The sequence below is a fragment of the Haliotis rubra genome, unplaced genomic scaffold, assembly GCF_003918875.1.
Source record: "Haliotis rubra isolate DU_JTF1 unplaced genomic scaffold, ASM391887v1 Scf120, whole genome shotgun sequence".
Lineage (NCBI taxonomy): Eukaryota > Metazoa > Mollusca > Gastropoda > Lepetellida > Haliotidae > Haliotis > Haliotis rubra.
Genome location: NW_025765115.1, coordinates 72925 through 92391, shown reverse-complemented (window position 1 = coordinate 92391; position 19467 = coordinate 72925). Strand labels below are relative to the sequence as shown.

Here is a 19467-nt window from a genome sequence, read left to right as displayed (position 1 = left end):
TTTGCTTCCCAACAGGTTTAGCTCAAGGAGTCTATCTCAAGCTGATGCAGAAGAAACCGAGTGCTGCGTCAGAATCTTAAAAGATCTGCAGATTCGTATCATGATTTCAGCGAACATATTCTACGAACAGTCGAGAAGCTATGACAATTATTACACCTATAGGACGATACTATCCAGTGTTCCTACATGATTGGCTGCAGCTCAGCTATCACGTTACATTCCTCTAGGTACTGGTCGTTACACAGCTGTAGCCAAGACAATCATAGCTTTCATTATGACAACATCGAGCGCCTACAAACTAGGAAGCACGTACATTCTTGATGAATGGAATGAGAAACGGAAGCTGGCCAATGAAGCAGGCGAAGAAAGAAGCTACCCTTGCTGATTACCAGAGATTCACAGACACATGCATTGAAAAACGTAAAGATATAATGTTTGATTGCAACACCCGATGCTTCAAGTTACCAAAAACATCACAAATACCCAAACCCTACTTTGAAGTGGTATAAAACGACAAAAAGAAATTATTGAAAAAATTAAGTCAGAGATGGAGAAAGAAATGCAAGAGAAGCAACACGAAGACACAGCTACAAAACCAAACCGAAAAAGAAATTTCGTCATGGCTAACTGAAGTGTGTATAACGCTTCATTCTTGTCTGGTTTAGGTTTACGCCACGTTTAGGATTTTCCAGCAATATTACAGCGGATGACACCATAAATGGGCTTTACACATTGCACTCATGTGGGGAACAAAACCCGGGTCTTCGGCGTGACGAGCAAACGCTTTAACCTCCAGGCTACTCCACCTCCTCTACCTAGAAGCTGACTTAGTCCTTTAGTATGAAAGTCCTGGACCTGGTGACTTAAACTGGTCTGCATTGCAATATCGGAAGCGATAAAGTTCTGTGAAGGACTGGAGGAATTTCTCGAGTCGGTTCCAGGTACAAACAACGAACATTTTTCCCACTTGGCAAGCGTCCGTGAATTTGTGGATAAATGTAAGGGAAATTCACAGAAACAAACATTAATGTCAGACTTTTTCCAGAAGTGAGTTCATCTTTTTTGTATTAATAAGATTCAAGATGGCGGCATGTACAAGTATATCTATCGATTGCCGATAGATTTTGTTCATGGATTTTAAGAGGTAAATGTATTTTGTATTTTATTGTGCTAGTAATAAAAACTAGTATTGAAATGTGTTCTCATTTGTATAATGTTTGTTTCCATTATCCATTATTATCCATTATCTATGATGTGCTGAATAAAGGAATTGTTCAATATTGAATCATCTTTTTTTTTCTACCCTCATAGACATACCTATGTCTCGAATACATCGATAAGCCGAATCTTTTTACTTGGTCCCCAGCGATTCGACTCATCGGGATTTGACTGTATCACCATGTTTGCTTTTACAGTCACGTGAACAAGAATTGTGATCTGAACTATCGTACCTGTATTGTCAGGATATATGTCTTTATTTCTTTGTAATTGATTTCATTACTTCTTTGTATATCTAACTAGAACTGTTTCAGCCTTACACTTATGATTGTGATTAATATGTAATGGCGTGGTTGTATTGGAAATCGTATTGCCCGTAAAATCTAGTTTATCAGGGTTGAAAACAATATTTCTACCTTTAATATCGGGGGGGATCGTCTCAAGGGGGGCGGTTTTATTCTTTTTTATTACCATCTTGTCACGTTAGGTGTAGATGCTAATACAGTTATCAAGCAAGCGATTATAGTAATATAGAAGTTGAATATCCATAGAACTGTCTCTGCTTCCACTCCGCTTAATATTTGTGCCATAGATAATATCATGTCGGGTTGTTCTCTATTCGCCTAAATCGCCTCCATGCTTAAAATAACATTTCATGGTCTGTTGACAGTTGATTACGCAATGGTAAACTAGTGTCACCTCTATGATCTAAAAGTGGACTCTTCTAGTTGAAGTAGTTGAAGGACAAAAAGATTTACTTGTAATTTTCTGATCACAATGAAATGATAATTTATTTATCATATATCACCTCACACAATCACATCATATCATTTTCTGATCACGATGAAATGATAATTAATTTATCATATATCACATCACACAATCACATCATATCATTTTCTGATCACAATGAATTGATCATTTATTTATCATATATCACATTAATAAAAGTTCTTTTGGGGGGATGTCCAAAATGAACTCTGTCCTCTGCAGGTTAGCCATTGTGACTATCAGTACTTGGTGAACACATCATTTTATAAGGTTAAGTTGGTTTATAGCCTATTAGTAGCAGAGAACTTAGTATTTTACAGTGAGAAATTAACTATATCTCATCATTGTCTTTACAATTAAGGGTATGCATTAATCCCTTTCATTTTATTATAACCCAGTTGTAACTTCTAAGTGGATGCACTATCTCTACTCAACTACATGTCCTCATAACAACAGTCGATCAAGATTAGTATGGCCCTGACCAGTGAGTCAGGCTCATTGTGAGAGTATATGGGTGCATTTTCTAATCCCAGTTAGCCTACATTGTTTTTGTATGCGATATTGGTTGAAAGCGAATTAAGATGTAGGCGAATAGAGACTTAACCATCATGTCATAACACGTAACCAACCATGACATAAGGGATTTTATGGGTTAAAAATCTCATTTTGATTTCTCATTATATCATAAAATTGAATGGTAAAACAGGAATACATGAATGCGATTCACTGGTTTAAAGTCATGTTTTATAGAGATGCATTGCTTAAAAAATGGGTACAACTTCCTATTTAGAGTGTTTATGTAATAAGAATATTTTAGATGTAATTTTGGATTGATTGAACATATACTTTATATGATAAAATGTTTTGAAATAATTATTTTAGAACACGGTGTTAGGCGAGGTGAAGTGAAAGTGGGTTTATCGTCGTGCTTGAGAATATTTTGCTATTTTGCTCATATGACGACGTGCATGCGTGTGTATGTGTATGTGCGGCTGCTTGTACTAGCCCAGACTGAAGCTGGTTTTATAGTGCTAGCCCACTGAGCTAGCATGCCGCAGTGAAGCATGAATACCCCACTCAGACACATTATACTGACTCCGAGCCGACCAGTCGTGGTTGTACCCATGAAGGCAGGGACCAACAAGTACCGTATTTTAACGTCTTGGACGTCTTTTGACGCGGTCGGGGATCGAACCCGCGACCGTCCGCTCTCCAGGCGGAAGCTCCAATCACTACACCACGGAGGCCGTCCAGTGTTAGGAGTCAGCGAGAGAATAAGATACTATTTTACAATCCACACACACGGCGATTTTTAAGGAAGTAAGTTGACGTCATATGTCTTTCTTTATGACAACACAATTGTATCCTAAGGTCTACGGTCTCCTGCAAATACATCTATAGAATATCATTACAATATCAACAACAAATTAATTGCTTTGACAAATTAATGTATTCTATTCCAATGTACAACCAATACTTTCAAGAGTTTTATCAGATGGCCGAATAGGGGTTAAGGTCCGTTCTCCCGGTGCGTCTTGCAGTAACAACCTGTAGTATCTACATGTAGGATCTATATACTGGCAGTAATTGCCAAACGTGTGTTAAATAAAAAGAAAATTTAAAGGAAAAAGTCAAATGGAAGATGAAGACCCTCTCACTCTTAGGAATGTTCTGAGAATGGATTCGAATTATTTCCTTTTTTTGTTGGAAATAATTCAAGACAAAGGGATTGAACTCTTGCCTTTCTGTTTCGACGTTTCTGATTGGTCAAATACAAACGATCCGTCTTACGAAATAGGGAAGTTTCTATTTCTCTCATCTCGCTTTCAAATGGTTGAGAACTTGTCAAAGTTGATACGACTATGGTGTTCTAACATTGCAACTCGTGTCGATTCTACAAGTAGTTACTACAAGCCGTACCGTGAGAACACAGGCCCTCGTGTCTTTGCGAGGATTGATTCTTAAAAAAATATTGTTTTTGAGATGACCCCCGACTCCAAATGCTTCACAGTACAATACATTAGGACATAATGTATTATACTGTGAAGCATTTCGAGTCGGGGGTCATCTCAATTTTTTTATATTTTTTATAAAATCTTAATCCTCGCAAAGACACGAGGGCCTGTCGTGAGAAAGGACTTTTAAGTGAAATGATCTATATTTAAACTGACAAAAAATTAAGAAGGAAAGTCAGTATATTAATAGATGTCATCTTGGTTGTTTCTGTGTGTCTCTTCGATAATTCCAGGTCGGATTCAATAGAAATCAACATCAAATGAGTTCTACACAGTACAATATTTCCTATACGCTGTTAGTTTCATCAAAGGGTGAAATGTTTGGATCAGTATATATATAACATGTGTGTTACAACGCGTTACGGATACAGCTAGCACTGCGAGGAAGGAAGGTCAGCGCTGTTCATCTGTTATTCTATCCCACCAGGACAGGTTCCGTTTGCTGGGGGCAGCTTTTAATGTAGCTAAAACGATGGACCTCACACATAGGATTTATTTACTTGTATTTAATAAAAATGTTTGCATCGTATCAAGTAACAACATGTTCTAAAACACGCATGATCAGCCAGCAGATTCCAGTGTACACATTAAAAACAATAATAAGAATATTCGTTCTAGAAGTTATCAATTATCTGTTGTTGTTCATCAGCTGCTTGTCATAACATACTAATAAAGTATTTGTATACTTCTCATCACTTGCTTCAAGTTCCTAGCAGTTACCTATAAGCTTGATAACAGTGAAAGAATTGACATCGAAACGGCGCTCTATGCAACAAACAAGTATCCTGAGAGTTAGCTGATTTGTTCAGAATATTTACAAGACTTAAGGGAACACTGGCATAAAAACCTAGGCGTTTACAGAGAAAAATGTTCTTTTGGATAGAGTCAGCAGCAGACGTCCTGTACCGTCTTGAATACGATTCACATTAGCCAGTCGATTCAGATATACTCAGAAAGCAAATTATACTACAGGTAAAATTAGATCAACAATTATACGTATATGAAAGAGAGATAGTATCCTTCGACATTCAAGTTGGAGTGTAATGTTCATCACTGTCGAGGGGAAAGGAACGCATCTCACACATCGTTCAGCGGTATTTAAAAAAGAACATCGTATATCAAGGAAAATGAATGTTTGATTCGTATAAGCAGCGCTATACAATGTCCTCGTCACGTGGAACGGTAATCCAATATGCGTATAGGGTAACTCAACAGGGACTGTGACGTCGACTAGAGAACAACACCTGTCACCCGCCTTCAATGTGCAGCTTCTCTCTTTAATCTGCAATGCAAGATAACAGCTTTGTTACTACTGTGATTGAACACACACACACACACACACACACACACACACACACACACACACACACACACACACACACGCGTCAAAACATTGATTACACAACAGTCTCGTTTCCTGCTGACAAGGTTCCGTCCTATTACGCAACTTAGTACAATAACCAGTCCAGAATTTTGAGACCAATTCATTCAAATGGATACATATATAATAATCAGTATTATTTGATACATCTAAGAACTTGTATATTGCAACACTACGCTCCTTCTGATCCTTGCAAACATGTCGTGCAGCGTTCTCTGTCTGGAAATCTCAAAAAGAGTCTCTGCCGCTAGAAAGGTTTGGCGGTCTGGTACAGACTTGATATTATATCAATCACATTGTGCGTTACAAAGTTTAAAATTAAATTAACTTGTAAAATGTATGATAACAATTTGAGATTTCTTATATTGCTGTAATTGTGACACATAATCTGATATGGTTTCTCAGCAGGCATCAGACATTGTTTCAATGTGGAAATGTGGTTGATATACCATGTTTGATGATGTGTTGAACTGTGAAATTGTTTTCAACACTGATTCATTATTGGCCTTTCAGGTATTGAAAATATGTAGAACTTTGACATTGGGTCAACAGTGGCCTTTCAATATTTGACAACATTTCGAAAGTTGACAGTATTTTCAACATGGACACATCAACTTTGATAAAATAAGCCATTGTTTTCAATATTTATTCAACACCGGTTTATTGATACTGGAAATATGATAAATAAGAAACGTGTTTCAATAATGTCTCAACACTGGTCTATGGGTGTCTAAAGCTGATACTATTTCAATACTACAACTGAATAAAAAAAAAAAAATCCATAAAACATAACATTCAGCGATACTTTCAAAAATAAATTTTACTGATTTTAAATATTCATATATACTCACGTCCAAAAGAAACAGGACCCTATTATTTTCGCTCTAAAGAAACTGTGACTTTTTAAACATTGCAAAAAACTATGTTCCGAGTTTTCCCGTGATCATAGAGACTAGAAATTATATAGGGGAAACGCAACAGTTCCAAAGCATGGTTCACAGACACGGTTCTTGTAAAATCGGTTTTCTCGCAGCTGTACGAACCGCACGTGCAATTTTTGGTATAAAATGCCCCCAAATAACCCTCTGTCATCAGTGTCATTGGAAAACCACAGCAAGAATGCCGACACTGACAGCAGAACAGCGTGAACGAGCCATCGGTACCATCAAAATTGGGGCTTCTCGTGGTCACGTTGCGAGAACCTTCGGTTGCCCTACCACACTACTAGACAGATCAATCGCCAGCAGAGATTACAGTACAGGGCACGTCACGTACGACGCTGGCAGAGACGTGACTGGCAAAGGGTACTCGTTCCGGAGGAGAGCAGGTTTTCTCTGTTCAATAATGACGGAAGGACACGAGTTTACCGGAGACTGGGCGAACGAATGGCTCCTTGTTGCATTCAGGAGACGGAGCCTTTCGGCGGAGGGGGTGTAATGATCTGGGGATTAATTTTTCGAGACCGGACCACTAGACGTGTTGTCTTTGACGAGGCACTGACTTGTCAACGCTACATCAACCACGTTTTGAGGCCGGTAGTTCTCCCGTTCCTGCAGCAACAGCAGTGAGGGACTCTCTTCCATCATGACAACGCCTGGCCACATGTTGCTTGAGTTGTACAGGACGTTCTTAATCGCAACAACTTCACGTTCTACCCTGGCCCCCAAGGCCTCCTGATATGTCACCGATCGATAACCTCTGGGACCACCTCGATCGCCGTATCAGACAAGAATAACCACCTCCACAACCACGTCGGCAGTTGATCCAAGCGCTGAGGGAGGAGTGGCAGAAAATACCCAACAACGTCATCAGACGGCTGACGTCATTAATGCGCAGATATGTGTTTGCATGCATCCAGGCCCAAGGAGGACACATCCGTTATTGACAAAGCTTTTTGACCACTCTGAATGTCTATGAAAGTGTAAAGTCTTTATCTTTTGGCTATTTAAATGTCAGATTTCACCCCTTCTGTAAATAGCACTTCAATACATCATTTAATGTTCAATAAATCTTGATTAAATTTCGTGATGTGCTTCTCAATAAATTTCTGTTCATTTTACAATAGGTTTTAGTGACATGGGACTGAAATTCTGCACACAGTCAGTACTTTGTCATGTATCAAGATTCTGTTGGACGGGAGTATATATATGGTTTAACGATAAGGATTAAAATATATATGTGAAATAGATTTTTGCAATAACAGAATTTAATATTGACATCAAATACAAGATATGTATTTACTGACACAGCCAGGCCTACTTCTCAACCTGAACATTCCCGGTTCGTATTTGTGCATTGTGACCTCGGGTAAATCTACCATAGAACCCCCGAGGCATGCCAAATAAACACATGTGTTCTGTGTGAGCGCTATTCTCCTTTAATAAAGGAAGCCACCTGCAGTACGATGTGAGTGGCGAAAAGGAGGATCGAGCAGGAGTAGCGGTAAGATACATTATGTATTGTTTAGGGATACCTCCATCGTTTACATTGAACATAACTAGATAGTGTATTTTGTTTACATACACATCAGGCTATAGTTAGGGCCTGGTTGTCGAGCTGGACATCTGTTGTTGGGTTGACTAGATGTATTTGCCACCTTGAATGTCTGTAGTAATTGTATTGTTTAATCTCAGTTAATTCATCATCATAGTTATGTATCTTCCTCTCTTCAGTTAATTCGAACGAGAGAAGTCTGTGGTGATTCAAGGGAGATAATGTAATCTTGGCGTTAACAATGTTTCTTCCTCTTTTCAGTTAATTTGACCCTCCGAGAGAGGTCTGTGGCGATTCAAGGGAGATAATGCAACCTTTGCGTTGATGCGGGTACCATTTTAAAGCCTTGCGTTAGAAGTGACATTAGTTACGCAAATCAGCTACACAGGTGGGATAATGTTTAGATTGCGTCACTATACGATTCCATATTTCAGGATATACTTAGGTGTCCGTTTAAACTTACATACTGCAATTGCGCAAGCAAGCAATATTCAACCGACACTCAACAAAAACTCGACATTGACGTCGATACTGATTTGATACAGCATCGGCATTTCAACTTTCAAATTCAATCAAAACTGAAAGTCAATTCAACGTTGAAACACCCTTTTTTATATTGTTTTAAAGTTGATATTTCATAATCATCACAATTTTCAAATCTAACAAAAACAATCATTTCAACATTGTTGTGCTGTCTCGGTCAGATTTATGAAAATGCTAATCTAAATGACTACTAAACCAATAAGTGTCCATTACACACTTAGATGGAACTCATTAACTAATATCTATTTTCAATAATTATATCACTTCCTCGATGTACAATTAGATGACTGTCATCTCTTACCAATTGGACATTTTCGCACCTTCCTTGTGCATCTGTCTGTCAGTGATTTCTCCACAAAGTTCTGGAATAATACCAGGAATCTGAAACAAACAGACATAGGCTCACCGCGATGCTATACTTATCAGGTCCAGATGAAAGATAATCATTAGTAAGTGTTAAACAATCAAAAGTACATAGATTGAAAACCACATTATCCAAAATAGTGGTTATGGTGTGTAATCGATATACATGTATAATCAATCATAGTGCGTCAGCACAATATTGGCATCTTGTGATATTAGAAGCAAGAGGAGAAAAGGTTATTAGACTGAACAAAAACAATGATGATAACTGAAGGCAATAAACTGGAAACCTAGCTCATATAAACAATAAATGATTTAAGCGTAACTACCTACCTTTTACCATCCTTTTCAATACTGCAGTGTCCACTCTTTTGATTTTCATATGCTCGACTGAGTAGGAGATTGTTTTCATCTGAATACGTCGTCCAAACACCATCTCCATCTAGCCATTGCCAGACACTGTTTTCCTTGTGTCTGTCACTTGGCTTTTTATGCTTCGGTACTCCGTCTGCATTGAATACTAAAGTTACCATGTGATTCACATTTGTACACGCAAATGTATTATTCTCAACATTTTACGTAACGTCAGTAGTATGAAAACCTTGTTATCCGGGCATTCTGCAAGTCCATGTATCACAGTTACCTCCTCCGATTTTTCCTGTGACCCGGAAGTATGATTAACCTGTGACCCGGAAGTATGATTAACCTGTGACCGTATCTTGAGATGAGTTTCACACTGTACAACGTGGGATAACTCTTTAAACATCTATGAAAAATGTGAACGTTTTCACAAACCTGTTGGTGCAGTGCGTTGTTTGTCATGCTGGACCCTCTTTTGGTTTGTTGTTCGTTCCATCAAACAAGAAACAGGATCTCTGCCAAATCAAATGACAAGTGTAGGAATGTAGACTGACACAAATCAGTGCAATCTGGAAAATATGACTGTTCGTTTGTGGATATTTAACCAGAAATACTACTCACCGAACACAAACATCAAACTTGCCACCTTCTCCATATCTATATACACCAATGTTTCCAGTTTTCCATTTCACCTGAACACAGAGAGACAAACGTTTTACCTTGTGCAACAGTAAAAACGATAGTATTTACTGTAAACGTATTATATTTCGCGCAGGTTTTTTATTTTCGCGCTTTTCGCGCAAAACATTTTAGCGCGAAATTTATACACCGCGAATAAACCTGTCATTCATTCAGACTAGCCACACTCGCCCCTGAGTTGTTACCATAACACATCAAGTTTGAAGACAGAAATCTACGGGAATCTTAAAATGACGACTGATAGTAGCATAAAGAATCATACTTAACTGTCGCTATAATGGATTTCCCAAAACATAATTAAATAATGAGCCAAATCCCATCGCCGAATTAGCGAAAACAGCAATGTGTATTGTGGCCGCCATGGAAATTAGTCACATGACAGATGGTTTGATACAAAACAGATTACCATGAAACGACTCGGAAAGAAATAATACAGCAGTATTTTATTTATTCATTAAGATTTTATTTACCAGTCATGAAGCGAATAGTCACTTAACACTCAATCATCTCATTCACAACAACCCGGCTTGTTTGAAATCACAAAGAGCTTCATATACAGTAGAAGTTAATTCGTCAGATCGTCAGAATTCGGAACATAAGACTGATGTGTTTTTCATCTCTTCCGTGAGTAAACGGATTACTGTGTACTAGTATATCGCACAGATAGGGATTTCCGGTGAGTAAGCAATAAACGCCGCCTGACAGGTTAAGCCACTCTGTTTGTTTTCACTGCTATTAGTGGCGGCCAAAGAGACAGCTGGCAGTTCCGGCAATTACTGATTGCGCGAATAATTGACCGCGCGATGTAGTCTAAACTGTCAATTCCGCGAAAATTGCACCACGCGAAAATAAGTACGTTTACAGTACTTCATGTTAAAGAAAGGCCAAGTAGGCTTATCATTGTATATTTGGTTTCCAGCCACCCATGCTTGTGACACGAGATGGCTACGAGATGGATCAGCTCACTGACGTGGATCAGCGCATGCCTTTGTAACAGAACCCATTAGTGCCTTTAATGTCATCCACTGGTCTGTCAGATCGAGATTCGATTATTTACCACCATAATATTGCTGTTTGGTGTAACAAGAATAAATGAGAAGAAAGACTGGCGCTTTGCAAGAATTATTTCACACATCTACTCAAATATACCCAGAGGCAAAAGTTATTATGACATCGTATGTTTTCTTTGGCAATCATGTGAATTAATTTTTGGATTTGCAACAGAGAACGTGTGTAGTTGAATGACCGAAGAAAAAGCATGCAAGCAGTTGTTCCAATTGCACGAACTTTTTAAGAAGCATGACATATTCGAGACAAATGGACAGCAATGTTTACTTTAGCCAGACAACCGGACGCGTATCATTTGCACCCAGTGCAGTCTTAAGAAGTGGAGAAGTCTGAACAGCACCTCTTTTTATCGTTCTGGAATAAGTTTGACATGCCACACAAAATGACAGATGGAGAGCTATATGTGCGCTTCGGTCTGGTACCTCAACATCCATAGAAACACCATATGGCACTTAAGGCGACGTTTTCACCAAACAATAGCCCGTCCCCTTAGTGGCCGCCAACCAGTAGCGACCCCACGTCAAGACAATGAACACGTCTGGTTTGAAATGGAGCGACGTTTACGACGTCATCCGAATCCTCAAACAACCCAGCAGGAACTCCCCCCAAACCCTTCCTCGAATATGGAATGACTGTACCCTGGACTCTCTTCTGCGTTATACGGCCTCAATGAGGTGAAGGAGCCAGGTCTATATCGATGTACAAGGTGAACACACTCTCTACTGCCAGTCTGAACTCCTCTTGTGTTGTGGCTCATGTGCATATGCCAGGTAAGCTGTTCTTATGGACTGTGGATCGTTACCATACCTTGACCCTTGAAATATTTGTTTCAATGTAATAACATTTCATTCGCGCCAGAAAAAGTTTAACACTGATTCTGTGTCTTGGTTGTGTGACAATAACATTTGCCTTTGAGTATATATAGATTGTCTTAAGAGGCTATAGAATGTTGATATTGCTGGTGATACAGGAAATCTCACCATCACTGTGTCAGACTGTCGTCTAATCACAGTCCCGCTGCAGCTAGGCCCGCCATCGTCATCAGTCTGTTGCCAGTCTGCGCCTGGTCGAAAGTCGAACATGGAACAATCATTTCTTGCCATCAATACTATCAAGGGAGGACTTTCAAGTGGAATTAACACCATGTACATTCTCAAAACCTACCGTGATATTCTTGAATTATTTTCAAATTCAGAAAAGGAAAAGTTCAGTTATGCCACTTTGGGACAAACCTGAGGAAAACCTTTCCCCATTGATCAAGAAACATTAAGAAATATAACTAAAACTTCCGGTACATCGATAATCTGATATCGTTCCCTTCAACTTTCAAATAGTTAACTTCCCCGTTATGTCGAGCATCTGACCTACGGCTCCAGCATTTGGAGGTACAATGGAGCATGCTCCATTTACCAATATTTCGAAGAGCGTAATACGAGTCTTGGTCAGAAGTTCCTCTCATTCATGGTTAAGGCCTCAGCAAAGCATTCAAATATTTTCTGGTAGGCATTTGGAGGACATGTGCAAATTTGACGAATCCTTAGCAAAAGTAATGTCCGATGCGATTCCCTTGCTTGTTCTTATGAACAACTGACTAGCCTTTGAATGTATTTATGATGGATGTGGATGTGGATGTGGATACGGATGTGGGAGACGTCTGTCGTTTTTGTCAGACCTATAGTTTCTCAGTGAATAAATACCAGTGAGCTCCCCATTTAATACAAAAATCCAGATCGAGATCGATATATGCAGTCGAAATCCGTTATTGTATCATGGACAAAAACACGCTAAAACTGTACCTCTTTCAACAAGCATTCCGATCTGAATCCGGCCGTCTCTTCTTGGGGATCTTGGTTGGTCGTCTACAACCTTCAGGTCAAAATATCCGCCAAGACCATACCTATACCTGTTACACTCGCCATGATCCCAGGCAACCCAAACGGACTCTACAAAAGAAGAGTAAGTCAACTCTCCATCTGCCTTCAGGTACAGGAAGATAAACTCATGTCTTTAACACACAGAAGAGGATAAAATGATCTTAATGGTAATGCCCGCTTGATGGTGGCCTGCATATTAGGAAAGGAGGAGACACATTAACGTATAAATAACTCCTTTTTGTATAGGGAAGTTGGCGGAAGAGGTGGAATATTGTCCTAATTTCTAAGGATAAGTTGTGTTTACTTTCTAGGGAACATTTTGTAAATTCTTTGTATCTTTAAATTTCACTTTCTCACTTCCTTCTGCTCCATGGTTGGTGATAGTACCAGGACCCCCCATGTCCTGGTCATCCCACTTCCAGTCCACACCCCTCATGACTCGTGATCCAAGGATGGGTAGACCCTCGGACTCGTAGACGTTGTCAAACACATCAGTGGCCTTGCGCTCACTCCTCCGCGCGCCGACGTCCAGACTACTTGTGGACCCATGCTAAATAAACAGTTCAATATTGTATCTGCATCCAATCAAGGATGGGAAATAAACATTAATACAATAAGGACGTTTTTCAATGAACTGGCAGATATAACGAATGTTTTTTGGTTCCTTGTCACTTGCCGTATATTTCACTCGAAGTGCATATATCTATATAACTAACGAAAGTTAGTGGCCCATTTCAATTCGATATAACCTCATGTTTAGTGAACAGGAGCCCATTTCACAAAGCGATCGTAAAGCTACGACTGTCGTAAGTCTATGTTAAAGTATGGGAGTTACGATCACTTTGAGGAACAGGGACCTCTACAATATCTTGAACAACTCTACACTGTGTAAATGATAATCAGTATGTGGTCCGTAAGTCTATGTTAAAGTATGGGAGTTACGATCACTTTGAGGAACAGGGACCTCTACAATATCTTGAACAACTCTACACTGTGTAAACGATAATCAGTATGTGGTCCGTAAGTCTATGTTAAAGTATGGGAGTTACGATCACTTTGAGGAACAGGGACCTCTACAATATCTTGAACAACTCTACACTGTGTAAATGATAATCAGTATGTGGTCCGTAAGTCTATGTTAAAGTATGGGAGTTACGATCACTTTGAGGAACAGGGACCTCTACAATATCTTGAACAACTCTACACTGTGTAAATGATAATCAGTATGTGGTCCGTAAGTCTATGTTAAAGTATGGGAGTTACGATCACTTTGAGGAACAGGGACCTCTACAATATCTTGAACAACTCTACACTGTGAAATGATAATCAGTATGTGGTCCGTAAAGTCTATGTTAAAGTATGGGAGTTACGATCACTTTGAGGAACAGGGACCTCTAAATATCTTGAACAACTCTACACTGTGTAAACGATAATCAGTATGTGGTCCGTAAGTCTATGTTAAAGTATGGGAGTTACGATCACTTTGAGGAACAGGGACCTCTACAATATCTTGAACAACTCTACACTGTGTAAATGATAATCAGTATGTGGTCCGTAAGTCTATGTTAAAGTATGGGAGTTACGATCACTTTGAGGAACAGGGACCTCTACAATATCTTGAACAACTCTACACTGTGTAAATGATAATCAGTATGTGGTCCGTAAGTCTATGTTAAAGTATGGGAGTTACGATCACTTTGAGGAACAGGGACCTCTACAATGTCTACAATATCTTGAACAACTCTACACTGTGTAAAATGAAATGATAAGTCTATGTTAAAGTATGTGGTCAGTATGTGGTCCGAAAGTCTATGTTAAAAGTATGGGAGTTCACTTTGAGGAACAGGGACCTCTACAATATCTTGAACAACTCTACACTGTGTGGTCCGAAATGATAATCGGTATGTGGTCCGAAAGGTTCAACTAATTTCGATTTCAAATTTAAGAAGCAATGTAGTCTTGTGCCCTTGCTGCCACAAAATAATGGGCGTAATCAATCACTATACAGTACAACGAGGAGCACATACCTTGTCCATATCTTTGGTATCTGATATTCTCTCTGTCCTTCGTGCTCCTCCAAATGACGACACAGGCACAGGCTCACTGTTCCCTGGATCTCTCTGTCATGGACATGCAATAAGGAAAGTATTCAAAGACCATAACCTTGTTTCGAATAGACAAATGCCCTGACATATATTTCCATATTTAATAATTATGCAAACGCATGTGGCTTGTAGCTTAAATTAAAAGAAGATCGAGCGGTCCAGTTGGAATGAGCTATGGGAAGCGTGCTATCAATGTGCAAATATACATTAACAATCGTCTTGCAGCAGTACAGTCTCAATGTATTGTAACCGTGAACGTCCGGGTAAGAATTGATCTTCAGTAACCTATGCCGGTCGTAAGAGGCGACGAACGGGATTGGGTGGTCAGGCTCGCTGGCTTAGTTGACATTATTATGTCATCGTATCCCAGTTGCGTAGATCGATGCTCATGGTGTTGATCACTGGATTGTTTGGTTCAGATGATTTACGCCGCCATATAGCTGGAATATTGCTGAGTGCGGCGTAAAACTAAACTCACTCACTAGGTGTGTTGTACTGCTGGACACACATACCTTCTCAGCTGCTATGGCGTGCAATGTTTCCCCAGCTCGCTGTGCTCGCCCCAAAGATGACAAGGATGGCGAGCTGTTCCCCACATCGTTCTGCGGTGGACATTTATAATACAATGAAAATCACTACATCTAAGGAAAATTCTTTATAAGAGTATTCAGTAGACGTTACATATTTCCATATTTACTCCTTGTCTATTTACCTGGGGCGGTGGGGTAGTCTGGTGGTTAAAGCCTCCGCTCGTCACGCCAAAGACCCGAGTTCGAATCCCCACATGGGTACCATTTCTGGTGTCCCCCGACGTGATATTGCTGGAATATTGCTAAAAGCGGCGTAAAACCAAACTCACTCACTCTGTTTACCTGGTTGTCTTGGTGTGGAGGAGGGCTTGGGGTGTCCTTGTTCTCTACGCCCCTTCCATCCGAATGTATGGCTGTGTCCTGTTGCGATGCCTGTCAAGTTACAACACACTGTATACACATACCAAACCATATACATGTAATCATTATTGTACCTATAGGCAGAGCCCGAAATAGTTCCTAGATTTTGCTAGACAGTCGGGCTAGCTATGCTTGAAAGTTACAAGCCCACAAAATAATTCACGAGCCCGAAATTTGAATGCAGAAACTAAACAAGAGATATCAAAAAGATAAAATACCATCAAAAACAAATAAGATAACACATGTCTGAATTTCTAAAATAGTTTGTTCACGCTGAGATAACGTTAATATGTCATCATTAAGCTGATAATATGATGAATCAGGCCATAATCATGTACGATTTAAAAGTGTATCATAACCTAACATTCGGAAAGAGTGATATATTTACAAAATGACACCATGAAAATTGACTGTGGCGATTTACTGTCCCGACTGGACTTTTACTGGCCACGGGCTAGCTCGCCAGTGGCTATTTCGCACACTGTCTGTAGGGCAGGGCATGCTCTACCATTTCGCACACTGTCTGTAGGGCAGGGCATGCTCTACCATTTCGCACACTGTCTGTAGGGCAGGGCATGCTCTACCATTTCGCACACTGTCTGTAGGGCAGGGCATGCTCTACCATTTCGCACACTGTCTGTAGGGCAGGGCATGCTCTACCATTTCGCACACTGTCTGTAGGGCAGGGCATGCTCTACCATTTTCGAATGCCCGGTGTCATTGATATTTTCTGTGATTCATACAAACAGTAAAATCAGTGTCGTCGAATAATGGCGACTAATCGATTCTTTGGCTTGATGTTGTATATTTACGTCCGATCCAGAATGGAAGTCAACAACGTATTCACTGACATTATGCTTAGTTGGTACACTTTGTTGGAATAGATAACAACCTTGTACCTAAAGTGTCAAAATCAAACCTTTCTTCTTCAGTAACCCACGCTTGTCGTAAGAGGCGACGAACGGGATCGCATGGTCAGACTCGATGGCTTGGTTGGCACGTCATCGTATCCCATTTGCGTAGACCGATGCTCATGATGTTGATCACTGGATTGTCTGGTCCAGACGCGATTATTTATAGACCGCCGCCATATAGCTGGAATATTGCTTAGTGCGGCTTTAAACAACCAACCAACCAACCAACCAACCAACCAACTATCAAACCTTTAGTCAAATCACAAGGGCAAAGTATAGGTCGGTTAAACGTATGGGAGAAGCAAAGCGTTCTCAGATCAGCAGAACACAATGTTCTTATGTCAAGATTAATGACGTATTCACCATACAACAATACCCAGACCACATACCGCAGTGGTATCTGGCGTCCTCCCTGTAGGTTGTACTCTTCCTAACGACGACACTGGTGGCGCACTGCTCCCTGGATCTCTCTGGACATGTAATTACAGGAACAATCCAACATCCGACATACTGACAATTGTATTCTGGATTCAGATATAATCACATAGGTCTTGATAAATATTTCCACATAGAATACTTGTTCAACTATACACACAGAACTTAGTTAAGCACCCCTGACATATCTCACGATTGAATGAGACCCGATCTTAACCCTTTGGAACATATCTGGGACATGATTGGTCGTCGTGTGCAACAAAGGGGTCCTCCTGTACGGAACCTGGCCCAATTGGAAGCTGCTTTACACGAGGAATGGCATAGACTGCCCCTTCAGAGGACCAGGAGGCTGACGGGGGTACAAGTGGGAGAGCGCTGCCTGTCATACGGTCACATGGAGGTTACACTCGGTATTGACCTTGAATCGTGTAAGACACGCAAAATGACATTTTGAATTTCACATTCACCAATAAATTAAACATTAAACATTCCAGGACCATACTTGTGCAGACGTGGTTTTCTATGAAAATCAGCGTTCTTTATAAAATCAGCAATTACCATCATAAAATCGTTTTTTAATTAGTCACAGTATCATACGGGTCAGAAAAACTCATTTTTTTCCATCGTGGTCACCACGAGAAGTTTTATGTACGTGTTGAAACCTATAATTGCGAAAATACAGGGGGTGCTTAATTTGTTTCTTTGTAGATATATATGTCAAAAAAAGCACAGTTGGGTCTTCGCCAGTACAAAGTTTGGGAGGCAAAATATTCTTGAATGATGTGGCACTGCTGGGGATACATACTATCTCTGCTGCAATGATTTCCGATATCTCCCAGCTTCCCGTTCTAGATGTCCTGGTAAATATCATGAAACAATGGGACGGTTGGGTAGCCTAGTGGTTAAAGAGTTCGCTCGTCAATCCGAAGGCTCGGGTTCGATTCCCCACACGGGTACAATGTGTGAAGCCCGTTTTAGGTGTCCTCCGCAGTAATATTGCTGGAATATTGCTACAAGCGGCGTAAAACCAAACTCACTCACTCATTAAACAATGCTATTTTACCTGATGACCCTGATGGCGACAGAGGCTCTTGATTTCCTTTCCGTTCAAAAGATTACCGTTTGACCAACTGACCAAGTCTTGTAGAAATGTCTGCCAAGTAAAAATACCACACTTATAACACATATTTTCATCTGTGAGACAATCAGCGAGCATTATGCAATTTTCCACGATGTACTGTTGAAGGACAAAGTCTATAACACTTATTACCGAGTTTGCATCTCCTACAGGGATCCACACCATCGCGTCGATCACCTTGCATGGCGTCTCTTTCGGTCTTAAAATCCTCAGTGTCGACATAAACCGGTTCTTGTCCTAAAAGTAAGGAATTGTTTTAACACATACCTATATGTATAATTGAGACATAGACTCATATAGAGCGTCATCTTAAAGTCGCCATACTGTAGTAAGATAGAGTCATCAGTAACCATAAGTAACAGGCGACTAACGATATCCGGTGATCAGGCTCGCTGACTTGGGTGACACATGTCATCGTTTCCTAACTGCGGATACCCATGCTGTCGATCGCCGGATTGTCTGGTCCAAACTCGAATATTTACAGATCGCCGCCATATAGCTGGAATATTGCTGAATGTGGCGTAAAACTAATCTCTCTCTCACTCACTCACTCACTCACTCATGCAACAAACAGACAAATAAGTTACCAGCAGTAATTCATTGTTGTGTACTAAGGAGTGTACCTGCTGGGATAACCATGTGGTTTTTGTGTCCGTATCAGAAGGAGTTCTTTCTCCTGTCACAAGACCATCTGTCATCACGATGATCCGCGAGAGTTGAGATGTCTCCGAACCGCTGCCACCTTGCCCTTGTAAACAAAAACAACAACATGGTCTGAAATACTAATGTATGTCAATAATGTCTTCACACATATAATCTGATACTGACACAAGGCACGATGTTTTTGATACGATGACACATACCGAGAGCTAGTGCTGCAACACTGACCAATAGTCCTTGAAGTAGAGGAGACGATCCACCAAGCTGAATGTCCTCTGAAACAGGGCATGTTATACATGATGCCGAGTTAAGTATTGTTAACAATGGTGATTCGTTACACTTCTCCCAAGACTTAAACACTGTCTGCATGATTGGTGAGAAAGAATTCACAAAGGCTTCCTGCGCAGAGAATCAGAGCTGTTTGTATAATCTGCATGAGTCTGATTTGTATTGCACTTGCATCCGTACATCAACGTGAAT

The 19467-nt window shown here is 40.1% G+C and overlaps 1 protein-coding gene across 6 annotated transcripts in view; it reads right to left on the bottom strand.

Moving 5' to 3' along the window:
• Positions 1-4490: 4490 nt before the first annotated feature.
• Positions 4491-19467, bottom strand: part of LOC124263163 — a 20249-nt gene continuing 5272 nt past the window's right edge. For 4 of the 6 annotated variants that reach the window (XM_046697741.1, XM_046697734.1, XM_046697757.1 and 1 more), the window contains 16 exons: positions 19191-19262; positions 18951-19075; positions 18460-18564; positions 18253-18342; positions 17144-17224; positions 15754-15852; positions 15403-15492; positions 14813-14905; positions 13143-13335; positions 12708-12854; positions 11892-11974; positions 9766-9836; positions 9580-9659; positions 9118-9292; positions 8723-8802; positions 4491-5286 (listed from right to left, as the gene is read on the bottom strand). In XM_046697741.1, coding sequence (XP_046553697.1) covers positions 5282-5286; positions 8723-8802; positions 9118-9292; positions 9580-9659; positions 9766-9836; positions 11892-11974; positions 12708-12854; positions 13143-13335; positions 14813-14905; positions 15403-15492; positions 15754-15852; positions 17144-17224; positions 18253-18342; positions 18460-18564; positions 18951-19075; positions 19191-19262 — 1589 coding nt within the window. In that variant the 3' untranslated portion in view covers positions 4491-5281. The remainder of the gene's footprint in view (positions 5287-8722; positions 8803-9117; positions 9293-9579; positions 9660-9765; positions 9837-11891; positions 11975-12707; positions 12855-13142; positions 13336-14812; positions 14906-15402; positions 15493-15753; positions 15853-17143; positions 17225-18252; positions 18343-18459; positions 18565-18950; positions 19076-19190; positions 19263-19467) is intronic. The other 2 variants (XM_046697765.1, XM_046697773.1) reach the window with 2 other exon arrangements.